The following is a 14,834-nucleotide window of genomic DNA, read 5'->3' as shown; positions in this document are numbered from 1 at the left end:
CAGATTAAAACAAGTGACAGCACACCTACTTCTTTGAGCCCTCCCTTTTCATTAATAGGTGTGTTGCAGCAGAAAGGTATAGCCGTGTGTGCTCCAGTGACTCAGCTGATTTAAAGATTGCTGTCAATCCACCAGAATTTACATTCTTACATCATGCTAAGGATGGGAAACTCAAATACTATAATGACGTTGCTGCTTTCTTCAACGCTGCAAGTAGTCAAAAAAGGATGGGCTAAGAAAACTGTATCATGCAATCAATTCATGGCTTTATGATTACTGAGCAACTGAAATAAAATTAATAGTTAAAATTTGGATGGAATTTGGACAACATCTTAAGGTAATGCAAAATCTTGCCAACGCTAGCATTAAACTATTCCTTTCTAGCTTCATGTTTGCTAGGATTATGCAGGTTGGTAATTCTTCCTTTTTTCTCTTGTTTAATGTAACACCAACACAAAGTAATAACTTTTAGCCACTTCCATGCTAACAGCAATATAAGCTAGTTACTAGCTGAATGCTAACGAGATGGTGTCATATGCTAATTGGTCATCATATGTTGTTTTAACATTAGATATGGAAGGATGACCATCAGAATGTAACTTAATGCAACTACTTATTAAGAACCAGTAAAATAATGACATGTAAGATGGAAGCCCTAAGTGGACATGCAATGATAGATTTTATTTGCTCTTGTTATCTCAGGATAAAGAGAGCTGGTTTTCCCATTTTAACCAATTGATTTATCTAATTATCTCAAGAAAACAAAGTTATTCTCTGGTAAAACAAAGAAATAGGCTGGTCACTGTGCTAGGCCAGACCTAAGCCAGTCATGCTGCCATTGCCTACACTAATGAGGTAAGTTAAGCAAATTTTGTGTAAGTTTGTTTCGTGCTTTTGCAACTCAGTGGCATATGAAATAAATAAGCAGAGATCTCATGAATACAACTGGAAATGACTTGAATCATAGGAAAAGTGAGAAAATAAAATGTATTAATGCATGTCTGCTGAAGTCTTCTACAGAAAACCTAAATTTAAACTAATTCCAACCTTGAACACAGCAAATACACTATAATGCTTGCGCTTTAAAACCGCATGACATCAGAGTAAAATGGCCTGAGTGTGAGTACGGTTCATAACACCTCCTCAGCAAATCATTGGACCAGAGCAACAATTGAGGTATTTCTTCACATTCGGCAGAGTTGCGTAGTTTTGTAGATTTTCCTGTCATCCATACTTGACACACACTTATAGATAAGATAAGCACAACACAAAGTTCTCAAATAACCTGACAATCCTATATTTGCAGAGCAGAAAATTGATGCAATTCACCATAGAGATATTTGACCGGACAACAGACACCAATCAGAGCATAAAGATTGCTCAGGGGAAACATAAGAAGAATCTGTAGAATGTGAATGAACACATGTAGCAGAGGGAACATACACACCTCATTCAGAAATAAACAGGTGGAGAAACAATGCGTGATAAAAAGCTCTTTGTTGCTCTCAATGTGACTTAGGGTAGTAATTAGCATAATTTGGTGAGTGTGGGGTGAGTTATCAGCTAAATAATAATGTATACTTTATTGATCCCACGAGGGGAAATTCATTTTTACACTCTGTCTAGGTAACATGCTACACAAACATAGGCTGAAATACACACACACAAACAGGATCCTATAGACATGCACTAATGGAGAGGTTTCAGAGTGAGGGGGCTGCCCGCAGTGGGCAATCCTGAGCTGGTGGGGGAGTTAGGTGCTTTGCTCAAGGGCACCTCGGCAGTGCTCAGGAAGTGGACTGGCACCTTTCCAGCTACCAGGCCAATTTCTGGACTTGGTCCGTGCCGGGACTTGAACCAGTGACCCTCTGATACCCAAACCAAGTCCCTACAGACTGAGCTACTGCCGCCCTGTCTGAAGGTTATTAAGCACATATGCAAGAAAGAATACTCATAGAAGTTTAGTTGTAACTACACATTTTCATCATGTTGAATAGGATTATTGCCTGTATTTAGATGCATGTGATGGATCATAACACAGCAGCTTCTTGCACAGATTGTATGCATGTAGGATGCCTTCCACTTCCTCAGGTTAACATATGTTGTCCTTTCCAGAGCCGGTTGCCGAACCTGTTGAAAACCAGGTTGCTGCTGGTCCTTTCATTTATTGCTCTAATGTTAAAATTTCCACACAGTAATGGTCCAGCAATGAAAACGTGTGTATCTGGTTAGTATTTAATACGCAAAAATTCAGAGGCATACATGGGTATTACCTGCAATGGAGATAGATAGATTTATTTAAAGGATGCCATGCTTGGCCTTGCATGTGATTTGTTATTAATCAAAGACTTATTTCCGGTTTTATCCTTGAACAGCTGACACAGACGGGTTCATCTCTCCAGGTGAGAACAGTATGATTTTTTCCATCCAATCTGTGTACAGCAGGGGAGTGGCGTGACGTGCGTGTGCCAGACTCACCCTCTCATCCTTCCCAGTCAGCTCTGGCTGGGTTTGGCTTGGCTGGCACTCCGACTGCACAGTGGCGCAGCTGTGAGTCTGCACACACACAGATACACGCACACACACACACACAAAAAAAACTAAACACACTATTGGAAACAAAACTCACTCATGATTCCACAGAGCAGAGGTCTGTGCATCCCTAATTACAGCAGTGACATGGAAACACTAAAAAGCAGAAAGCATCTGCTTTTCCCCCACTCTTACATGTCAACACTGATGCCCTTTTTGAAAAGGCGAAACGTGAGAGAGAGAGAGAGAAAGAGAGAGAGAGGCAGAGATGGAGAGATGGCCAATTTAGCACAAACCATCTGTCTAGTGTAGTGAGATAATACATCTGTTATACTGAGGGGGAACAGTAATGTAGAGCTGATTTTTACCGCTGCATGGTGGAACCTGAAACAAGGTTACATGTCGCGTTACATCAGTCTTAACACCACTTTGCCTTTTTAGAGAGTTTTGCACTTAGAGCTTTTACTCCTGGTAGGATCACACATATACACACACAAACACGAGCACACACACACACACACACACACACACACACACACACACACACACACACACACACACACACACACACACACACACACACACACACACACACACACACACACACACACACACACACACACACACACACACACACACACACACACACACACACACACACACACACATCCTCTCATGACACGTGCAGTCCTATTCAGAGAGGGGCTTGGTCTCTTCTGTCTTCTTCTCTCAGAAACAAACTCAAGCTGGAGCAGTCTCGCTCTCTGTTACGTTTTAATTTGTCCTCCATTTCCTGAGCTCAGGGAGAAAATTCCATGCGTGTTTGTTAAATGTTCTCAATGTGTCTGGAGCCAGACTGGACCATTCCACAAGTTCAAATAATCCTCAGTTCCCGTTTACAGTACCTATGCATGTGTTCTCTGGTCCTCAAAGTTGAAATCAAACATTAGCTGCAAACATTAGTCCTTGCTAGAACAAAATCCCTTCTGAAATATTAAATATTCAGTGTTTTGCACCATCAAATATTCAATAGCATCCATTTAAGGGCTGTAACAGTGGTCAAGTCAGTGCAGTGGGTGCAGTCAGGAGGATGGAAGGAGTGGAGGCATGGATGGATGGATTGCCCTCTTTGTTGCCCTTTATTTCTTTCTCCTCCTGTTTTTTTTTTTGTAGCAGGCGCTCCAGCCCTTGCAGCCACAGTTGAGTCCACAGAGTGCCTCCATATATCTCTGGCTCTCTGCGTTAATGTCCCCTGAGGCCGAGGCTGACGCTCAGCACTGCCCAGACCCAGACCACCACCGCTTCGGCCTCTCGCTCCAACTCCTCAGCCTCTCCATCCATTATGCAGCCAATAGGCCCCAGCTGCAGCCCTCGCATCCCCCTTTCTCACCCCTACATTTGCTTCCCTTGCTTGATCCTCCCTCCCTGCTTCAGGCTTGGCCCTCACTCTCTCATTCAGACACTCAATCAGCCATGAGCTAAGACAGTAATTAACAAACAGCCGCACATTCATCCGGGACACATAAAACCGCCATCTGTGTACTCTGTTATTGAAGTGATAGACTGAATTGAGTTTTAATTGAATTTAGATACATCTTCATAATTGCCGACAATCATTACACAAGATATTTACAGTCATTATGAAATATTACAATTGGAATTTACAGAAACTTTGTACAAAATATGCCTGACTTCAATGCCTGGATAGTGGGGTCCTTGTTAAGTCATATCAGGAGCTCAAAAGATTGACCCAAAAGTCACTGGTGTCTGGAAGTGCTTCAGTTTCAGCAAGTAGATGCTTTTAGAGTCCATTAAAAAGAAAGAAAAGAGAGAAAAGTCCAAAAAGTACAGAGTCAGCAAAGTTGTGAATCGTGTTTTTCTTTTTCCTCAGTTAAATTGCTCTTTTCTTTTTTTCTCCCGACTGAATGGAACATTTGATCTGTAATTCAACTGCAAAAAACAACAACAGAGACCCATTTAAATAGAATAAATCCATAATATTTACACAATAATGTGAGTATTGATTTATAAAAATGAATCATCTCTTTTTCTTTAAATATGATTTTTATGTTTATCTACAGTTTTTTTCAAAACAAAAACCTAATCACAATGAAACGAATCATACTTCTATCATTCAAATCTACTGATAATTGATGATTGTGGATTTCCATATTTATGCAGCAACTCAGCTCATCTAACAACAAAGTTCTTACACCAGCTCAAGTTGTATTAAAGCCATTCTCTAACTCGGAAGCTCCTCACACAATGGCAGAAAGTATGGAGGAGTCACATGGTCTCTTAAAAAAAATATAACACATGGTGAAATGTATTTAATTCTGTCAGCACAGCAAAAGCAAAAAAACATAAACTTGGCCAAAGCGTCAGTGTCCATCAGTCCCACTTTTTTTACCTGATAATATGAGACCTTAAACAACTGAAGAAGCTTTTTCCTTTCAGCATTGGCACCATTGAAGCTCTACAGGGTTGTCCACAGAAAAGATCGTTCCCTGCTGTACACCTGTTGTCATCCAGCGATGCTCAAATCCATCCTGGTGGGCCTTGCAAAGCCAAAGCTGCAAAATGAAAACTTACAGACCAACCTCAACTAGTAAAACTAAAATACTTTGCGCTCCATCATCATCATGACTAAGATGCAAATGAAATCAAACATAAGCATGCTTTTAAAGGATGTTTTTGATATACAGTAATTATAGGAAAATAGACTATCAAGGATGACTCCTTTTAAATCATTTATAAAGCTTTCCTGGATGCAGACAGCTCGGCTACGAAGTAAATAGATACTAAACAAAACAAATCCTTAAAGTATATGCAAACACAAGCATAAATATTTGATCCACAGAGATTAAGCTACGAATGACAAATATTAGTGATATATTGAAATTCTGGAACAGGCACCATTTCTGTCTTTTTAAAACTCGCTCTTCTTTTCGAGTGTTTGTCAGTCGTTTTAAGGTGTTTCCCAATTCATAAAAGAGTCACTGCTGACTGAAGTGTTGGGTGCTGCTGCAGTCCATCCAAAAGTCTTTGCATCTTCCTTACTTTTTCTAAAATGAACCATCTGAAAGTTGGTGCACTGTTCATCTTTCACTCTGTCTCTCTCACATCCTCTCACTCTTAAAGATTTATCTCATCTTCACTAAATCCCCCACACTGCCCCCATTCTTTGTTTGCCCTCCACAAAGCTGGTCGCCGGACACCACCGGGTTTAATGGACGTAGTAAAGCCAGTAGACGACGTTGAAGAAAGAGAAGACGGTTGGGAAGATCATCCTGGACCACTTATCGATAGAGTTCACGTCGGAAAGGTCTGGGATATTCACCTTGAGCTGGGAGGCCCGTCTCCGTAGACGTGACTTCTTCTGGGCATGGCGCTCCAACGCACTATGGCCATAGTTCTGGCGGGCCATGGCTGCCCTGCGGTACTGCAGCGTCGAGCTATCATAGGCCAGCATGGCGTTGCGAGGATCCCCAGGTGCTCCCAGGCCCCGGGACAGATCCCCGGCACCACCCATCTCATTCTTCATCTCTAGGGTGCTGAACAGGATGTTGTCGTCAGGAGTCATCTGTGTGAGGGCGTAAAAACAGGTGGAGCCATGAGAAGTTACTGCCAAAGGAAAATCTGTCTTTAAGATTAAAACAATACCATTATAATGTAAAACAAGAACAGCTGCAATACATTATTTACAGTGTAAAAAATACTGATGAGGTGCTATAATGGGTAATGTAAATGATTAAAGAAATTGTGTTACTTACAGTTACAATAGTTAAGGTACTGAAGAAAACACTAAATAAAACAGTGATCATCTGTAAATCAATATCAAGTGATAATACAAGACTATGAGGTTACATTCCTGGAAGAGCACAACACACTCCACAAACTAATTCTCATGGAGAAATCTTCATTGTCATCTCAGAATTTCAACCAGGGTGTGGTTAAAATTCTGTCGATTCACAAGACAAACTGAATAAAAAGAAGTAAAGCAAAAGGAAAAAAATGTGACAGGAGAAGGTTGAGAGAAATAGTAAGGACTTTGCAAAGATGGAGGAGAGGCTAAAAAGGTTCGGGGCAGGTCAGGAAAAGACGTTGAGGGAAGTGAATTCAGATCAACATATCTTCATCCATAGCCTGACTTCTGAGGAAAAACATCCCTAAAATCCAATCCTGTCCCGCTGTAAATGGAGCTTTTTATACTTTTACTTTTTGTGTTACTTTGAAGAAAAAGCCACTGTTTTTTGGCACTATTCATCCAACTTCAAATCTTCTTTGTCTCTTATCCGACATCCTTTTTTTTTTTTTGGATTACTTCACTTGGTCTTAAGAGAGTTTTCAGTTGGCTTTTTTCCCCTCAGCATTTGTATCTAAATGATTTTAGTTTTAAGAGAAGCCACTGACGTTTTCTTCTCTCTTGCCATATTTGTTGTTATTTCCCATTATTTACATTTACAGCCCAAGTCCAGATTTAATAAATGCCTGCAGAAATCAAACTGCTAAGCCATGTTTGTCAGGAAAATGCATGAAGAGCAAACCAAGAGAGGGAAAAAACACAATGGTGGGAGTGATGATCAAAGTTGCCTTAAAAATCTATAGAAATCAAAGAAATGCACAAAAACTACAGCATTTTCCTCTGATCTGGATTGATTCAGATTGATGACATTGTTAGTTTTGACTTTCAAAACCTCCAGTACCTTATTTCTTTGCTCGCCTAGTCCTAATGCGGCATCGTCCACAAAGATGGGATCCCACATCGAGTCATATGCGTCAATTTCCCTCTGTTTCATTCTGGCATACAGAGCATCATCTCTCTGAACTACATTTCCCACCAGCCACTGCAAGCATACAAAATCAGCACTGTTACTTGGGGGAAACCGTAGCTTGCCACACTCAGAAGGAAAGGGTGTTTTTATTTTAAAGTTGCTGTTGTTCCTGCTAGCGTTAGCAGCTCAATAAAATGTTATGGGAAGGCTTTGACACCACAGCGTGTGATTTTTCCAAGATGCCTTGCCCTTTGAGAGACACAGAAATATGGAGATTAAGAATAAGCCAATCATTGCTTCTGCATTCACTCTTTCAGATCCTAGTCTGTGTTATAAAGATGACACATAAGGCTAAACCAGTGAGAAACGGAGAGCTAGAGCAGAGTTAAGAGTGCTGGTAAAGGACATAAAGCATTGATCACAGCATCACATTGACCTTGAGAGGAGAACCAGTCATTTGCTCCCACAGAAACAAACACAAATATTAACCGACAGCACAGATACCTCTAGACAAAGTCAGCCTGCACATGTACCTTGTTGGGGTCGGGTCTCATCTTCTCATTATTGGCCGTGGCTGCTTTCTCAGCCGCCTTCTTCTGCCTCTGGGGTCCCTGGCCGAAGAAGATGTAGTTGACGAAGGCGTACTCCAGAAGGGCCAGGAAGACAAACACAAAGCAGCCCATCAGGTACATGTCAATAGCCTTCACGTAGGGGATCTTTGGGAGCGTCTCTCGCAAGTGGGTGTTGATGGTGGTCATGGTCAGCACCGTAGTGATCCCTGGATACCACAGGTCACACGTTCAGAAACAAAGTGAAGTATTTAGACTCTGAAAGACATTATTATCGACATCTGTACATTAAAACATGGCTCAAGTATGAAATATCTTATGAGCCATAACCCACATTTGTCCAGAATTTATTTTTGTCATGAATTTAATACTTTAATCTGGACCATATATATTTTACATACTTACATACATATTTTTACATTTTGTGAACAATTACCTACAAAACTAAAAACAGCCCCTACAGCCCTTACATTTCTACTTTCAAACACGCTAACTGGGAGCTGTCAGCATGCTGTGAAACTAAGGTGGTGATCATGGTAAACATTGTGTCTTTCTAAAATCATCACATTAGCAATTTCAATGCTAACCTAGAATTTTTGTGATGGTTTACTCTTGTTAAGTGAGTTTATTCCTTGTTTTGTTGCTTAGTTGTCATTTCCTGTCTTATTTATATTCTAGTGTTGCTTGCTTCCCAAGTGTGTATTTTTATTGTTGGTTTTCCTAGATTAGTTCTTTATATTTTCCTGTTTTATCTTGTGAATCATATCTGTCTAACTTGCTCCCTTTGTGTGTTTCCCTCCCTTTTTGAGCGCCTTCATCAGTTTCACCTGCGACTTGTCTGTCACACCTGTGTGTGATTGCCCCCTGTATTTAGTCTCGGGCCATTTCCGAAAAGCCACAGCTCAGTATGCAGAGCAGATTTTTTAGTGGGGGGGGGTTCAGTAGACTGAACCGTCATGTTCATTCCGTAGGCCTTTTTTGGGTCCACCTCAGTATACTGAACATTTCAGGATGGATCCTGACTTCCGGGTTTTGTGCAGTATGGTTTGGATGCATCCTTTCAGGAAATGAATTGTATTTTAACACCCACAATGCTGTGCGAAATTAAATGTAAAACATATCACTTCACATTCGCCACCAAATCAAAACAAATGAGGTTAAAAAGAAAAACGAGGATGGATGTGGCGGTTTTGGTGACGGGCCTTTCAAATGTAAAGTTGTTAAATTTTTTACATGCAATGTGAGGTTTTGTATTATTTAATGAGCCATCGTGCATATCACATCTGAGTTGGAGTGTCAATAACATGAGGCGGGCTAATGATGCCATTTTAATGTACATGACAAATATAACTCAAAACACTGCCTTTGTAGTCTGGAAGAAGACCTATAAATGAAGACTCCAAAATCACTCCCTACAGTAGCTTCCCATCCCACCATCCCTTATTCTGGAGTTGATATCCAAAGTCTGAGTGTGTTATTTTACACACTACCAATTTGCCCAGAAATCCTTCTCATTGAAATGATAAATCTTTATCCCTGATAATGAGACCAGAGATACAGAAATGTGCTTTCACTTTTGCAACTCCAACCCTGTAGTTGATGATGTGAATGTCTGAAAATGTTTGAAACTAAGTTTACTGCTTATTAGTCATTAGGGCGGCTATTGAGTGTCTCCCAAAAAGGGAGCAGTGAATGGTTATCTTGTTGCATGTGAATTTGCCTGTGATCTATGAAGTGAGATCAGGTGCTCATCTTCAAAGGATTTTTTACATGTGCTTATGAACATTGTCCTTTATAATTTATCGCATCCATTATATAGTGCTTATTTATAGCAATCAAACAGGCCTGAAAAAATGTGAACTCAAATGGAAGAAAATATCGAAACCTCCTGAGACTGGAGAAACATGTGTGTGTGTGTTTTATGTAAGTGAGGTTTATATCCAACCATGTATCCAAATGGATATGAAACCAACTGCAGGCCATAATAAAAGCACAACGTTAGCACTGTAAACATCTGCTATTAGTCACAGCACGATTCACCTGCTTTTTTGACATACACGCATTGTGCTTGATACATTAGTCATCTGCATGCACAATCTGCATTTGGTTAGATTCACACGTATTATAAATAACCCAGCAGCCAGCAGTGTCACTGTAGCATGGAGCCTCGTCTCTCATTGGCTCGCACGTTCTCAGGGCGCTGGGAGGAGGCAGATCTTTAAATCACGTTACCCTCCAAATGCACCGTCTGGGGCTCCAAACCGCATGTGTCCCACTCCACAAAACAAATGGTGTGTGACAAGAACAACACACAAAGAGCTCAAAGCCATGTTGTCTGCTGCTCTGACCTGTCATACCCCAGTTTAACATTAAATGGAATTTTAATTTTTTTCTATCAGTGCTAGTTTGACATTGTAGTCAGAGCAATACATTTTATGTACGTGGTGCATTTACGGAAATGTGCAAACTTTGATTTGGCAGTTTTTTAACCGAGATCTGGCCCAGATAAGCTCGACCAATGAGAGGCTCTGATGGACAGACAGGCAGAGAGAGAAAGACAGCACGCTTCAAGGTCGAGCTGCAGCGCTTCTCGCTCTGCATGAGTCATGCATATAGTCATCTCTGAACAACAGACATTTAGCCAGGCAGCCTATCACACACGGCTATCACTCACATGCTTAGAGCTAATGAGAGGACAAGTAAATGCTGGGAAAATAAAGAGTCACAGCAGAGATCATGACACACACATTCATTTTAACATGTTAAGCACATGTAAAGGGCTCCATATCTGCTAAATGGCTCTTTTTATGCTCTGTTATCATTTAGCTGTGGGTTATTTCTCAGGGTCACTGTTCAGCAGCAGAGAGGGGATCCTACCCAGGGCCACTCTGGCAGCAGAAGCATCATAGTTGATCCAGAAGGAGACCCAGGAGAGGATGGTAATCAGGATGGAAGGCATGTATGTCTGCAGGATGAAGTAACCAATGTTCCTCTTTAGTTTGAAGCTGAGGGACAGGCGGGGGTAGGAACCTGAAGGAGGCACAGGGAGAGAGGAAGGGGGGTAGATAGTTTTATCTTAGTTGTTGAAATAAAATGTATAGAAAATGTCCCTTTTCCAGGTCAAGGTCAAAGTGTATGTCTCAAAGACAAACTTGGCTGTTGTTTTGTGTACCCGTAGAGAAGACCACGTTCTTGGAGATGAGTTTATAGTCTACTATGGAAAACTGTGGCAGCTCTATTCTGTCGACCCCGGACACTGCGCCATCTCCTCCTCGCCAGTAAAACTCAATATCATCTGTGGTATAGCCATCTGCAAAAAAAAAACAATATCAGTGTCAGTTAATAGTTTCAAATAAATAATAGTGTAATGAGAGTGTGTGCTAGATGTGAATGTAGAATGAAAATCACAAAGAATAGCCAAGGGGACACAAGCAAACAAATAACCATGTTACATTTTATTCGTATCATTGGGACATTTGTTGCAGATTTTTATTGTTTGTATGGTTAAAGTGAAGATGACGATATGTAAACTTTCAAGAGGTTTCACAGGTATGTTTTCACACCTTAAAGGCAGCCATTGATTTACTTTTAAGGCAGCTCACTTTGGAAACCTAGCTGACTGGCTCTACATCCGTCACAGTGAACATTAAACTCATCTTATCTGTTCTTTTACTTTTGATTATAAATGATAACACAGTATTAAGCTTCTTGATTGTGTGTTTAAACGCTTGCAGAAATATACCTTGTTTTGCTGACAGCTGCCATATAGTAGCTATCTCCTCTTGTTTGTTTGTTTGTTTTTTAAACAAAGGCACTTTTAGTTTCACGTGGGCTTAACGTGTACTTTATATCTTTGATTTTTCCAACAACATAGTTCTGGATACAATGTCTCTCTCACAAGCACAAAAAAATAAGCACCTACAAATGAAATGTAGCTCCATGTTCTCTGTGATGGGTTACAATTTATTTTCATGACCTTCTTACATCAACTTAAACAATCGTTAAAACTGCAAGGGAGGAAAAATGAACTATATTTGTATGCTTTGGAGGGCGGCTGGCAGTGTGTAAAGTATGATGTCTTTGATGTTTGTGAGACCTTTAGAAGGGATAAGCTAAAACCTCCTTTAAGCTTTACAGTGGAAAACAATTTCCACAAAACCACACAAGAATAGGAATTATGAAAATAAAAAGTAAACAACTCTAATAAATAATGAAGACTGTGGACTGATGCTGTTGTTGCTGTGAGCGACAGAGATTTGGAGCTTGATGTGTTTGTTGCACATGGATGGAAACAAGCGCAGGCGCAGTCGGTGCTGCAGACAGTCTCTGACATGAAGAGCGTCGTAAGCAAACAGGGAGCAGCCATCTCCCCACTCTGAGCTCTGCTGTGTCTGCCTCGCTCTCAAAATAGAGGCAGTGACCTATTCAGATGTAATGAATAATTAAACTCAGAGGCTTTGATTTTTAAAAATTAACACATTTGTGTGTGTTGCAGTGGCACTGACATTCAAGGTTAAGTTAGTAATGTTGCTCACATTTTTTTTTTGGACAGGCATCAAACTTAATCCATGGGTTTTTTTTGCTATGAGATATTTTAGCATGTCATAGTGCACATGGAAAAGATATGAAGACAAGATGGTCACTAAACTGGATAGCAACTGTGCATGTACATGCAACACTGCTTGACACTCACTAGAGTGATGATGCTTCTCTGCTGGTGACAGAGAACTGCTAGTGTAACACAATGAAACTTGACTTAAATGCTATTTGACGAGTGGATAAATCGAGTAATATCGTCGCATATCTGCATTTAAATTAGCCGATACCCATAGTCACTTGTTAAGCTAATATCGGCCGATATTATCGGCTGGCTGATTAATCGGTCGGGCTCTAGTTTTAATTACAGTGACATGTCAGTGCTGTGAAAAATAGGCCAATAAGAGCTTTTGTAGCAGGTGTTGGATGCTGTTTTCTTATTTCATCTATAAATCCAGCAGCACAAAACCAACAGTTTCAATCCACCTTTTAGGCAAACATTTAAAATATTGTAAATCCTAATTAAGTTCACCAATAAAAGAAAAATGAAACACATTGGCATGTGTATTAAACCGCTAATGCTTACAATCCACTGCAGAGTTATCATGTTAGTGCACATGAAATCTGATCTGTGTGAGAAATAACAAGTCTGTAAGATTCCTTGTATTAAAACACTGAAGATAAAATTCATGTCATATTGTTGTCATTTTTCCACTTATGGCTATTCTAACACTAAACTGTATCAATTGTTGCACCCTCTTCTTTTACAATATTATAAAAATCACTTGAGCATAAGCGCCCCCTTCTACTCATCTCGTTAAACCAACCCTCAATGTTCACAAAGCCACAGTGGATTTAATTCCAATTTTCTTTCATTTAGTTTTTGAAAATGGTTTAGCCTGAATTCACGACATTTGGATAGAACCATGCAAGTATGATATAAACTTAATGAACTTTTTATCGAGTCTGTTACTTAGATTAGGCCCAATTGATCCTAATGAAAATTTACATCTTTAATAACAGATCACAAAAAAAAAATTCAATTTCAAAAAGGCAAAAATAATGTGGTTACACGGGACATATTTCCAAATAGAATCAGTTCATTGTTGGGTTGGGTTTACTGCAGCTGTGGTGCTTAATGTGTAAGAGGCTGAAATTGAGCACCAGTAGATACAGTAAGCTCTCCCTCTTCATCTGCATTATCATTATTGCAGCCGTGTGCAGCCCAGCATCACCCCAATTAGAGCCAAGTCCACCATGCTGCTGTTTTGATGTGCGGCTCAGTTCAGTTCCGATCAGCCATGACGGGTTGGGATCAGGAGGGTGTTGAGAAAAAGGGGGGTGGGTGTTGGCATGAGGAGTGTCATAAAGGGATAATTTTATGGCCTGTATATAACTGGTCAGTCTGTTTGTTGCTCCGTTAGTTCTGGACCATTGTCTCTGTATATTTTGGAAGAGATGTCAATGTGTTACATCACCGTGTTCCTCCTGGGCTGTCATGTGAGTCCCACAAGAGTGACGTGAAGAGAGAGACAATGCACCCTTAAGATATGCATGCATGTGTGGGTGTGTGTTTGCATAGGAATGTATGCAAAACAATAAACCTTTCGTGTTGGAACAGTAGAAATCAATTATTGCTTAATGCCGACCAGTGGCCTGAGCTGCAGCACAGAGCTTCTGATGTATCAGGGGATCTGCGGTTTTAAGACTTGTGTCCGTTAAAAATGCATCAAGTTTATCAAGGGAAGTGAGAGTTCTCTGGGCTCATTAGTCTGAATAAAATAGCACGCTCTGGCATGAAGCGATTCCAACGTTAAAACCATTGCCAGTTAATCCATATGAGAGCAGATACTGCCTGGTGATCAAAACTGGAGCTGTGTGTGTGTGTGTGTGTATGTGTGTGAGGGAGAGGCACGGAGTGTGTGTGTGTGTGTGTGTGTGTGTGTGTGTGTGTGTGCATTTTGTGTTGTGCAGCCTGAGAGAGGAGGAGGAGGAGGCGAAAAAAAAAGAGAGAGCATGAGTGATGGAGAGAGAGATAAAAAGGCTGGGAGAAAGAAAAAGAAGATGATGAGACTGTGCAAAGAAAGGAGATGAAGGAAAGGAAAGAGGGAGTGATGAGGAGGGAGATGGTGAGCATAATGGGAGAGGAGCAGGGAGAGGCGGTTCTGACCCGCGCTGTTTTTGTGCTGCTTAACGCTGCTGGCAATAGTGTGATCAAACCCGGAAAGACTGAGCCCTACACCACATCCCAGCCCCATAATCCTTTTCTCCGGGGAGCCAGATAAAACACGCAGAGGACCTCGTCTTTCCCTCTCATGTTGCTCCACACTCCCTCCCTCCTTCCCTCAGCTCGAGAACGCCAGATCACGTACAATTACGAGCTCCGTGTGAAATGAGCTCTTTGTACTGTACAAACATGGAG

The 14,834-nt window shown here is 40.8% G+C and overlaps 1 protein-coding gene across 2 annotated transcripts in view; it reads right to left on the bottom strand.

Annotated features, from left to right (window-relative positions):
* Positions 1–4,072: 4,072 nt before the first annotated feature.
* The window catches only part of gabrb2a (gamma-aminobutyric acid type A receptor subunit beta2a), a 33,904-nt gene continuing 23,142 nt past the window's right edge, over positions 4,073–14,834 (bottom strand). Inside the window, exons 6-10 of one of the 2 annotated variants that reach the window (XM_065958573.1) lie at positions 11,049–11,186; positions 10,754–10,906; positions 7,841–8,085; positions 7,239–7,379; positions 4,073–6,115 (exon numbers count right to left, since the gene is read on the bottom strand). In XM_065958573.1, the coding sequence (XP_065814645.1) occupies positions 5,759–6,115; positions 7,239–7,379; positions 7,841–8,085; positions 10,754–10,906; positions 11,049–11,186 (1,034 nt within the window). In that variant the 3' untranslated portion in view covers positions 4,073–5,758. The remainder of the gene's footprint in view (positions 6,116–7,238; positions 7,380–7,840; positions 8,086–10,753; positions 10,907–11,048; positions 11,187–14,834) is intronic. The other variant, XM_065958574.1, reaches the window with a different exon arrangement.

The sequence above is a fragment of the Labrus bergylta genome, chromosome 9 (genome assembly GCF_963930695.1).
Source record: "Labrus bergylta chromosome 9, fLabBer1.1, whole genome shotgun sequence".
NCBI classification, from domain to species: Eukaryota; Metazoa; Chordata; class Actinopteri; order Labriformes; family Labridae; genus Labrus; species Labrus bergylta.
This window is presented reverse-complemented; position numbering and strand designations above follow the sequence as displayed.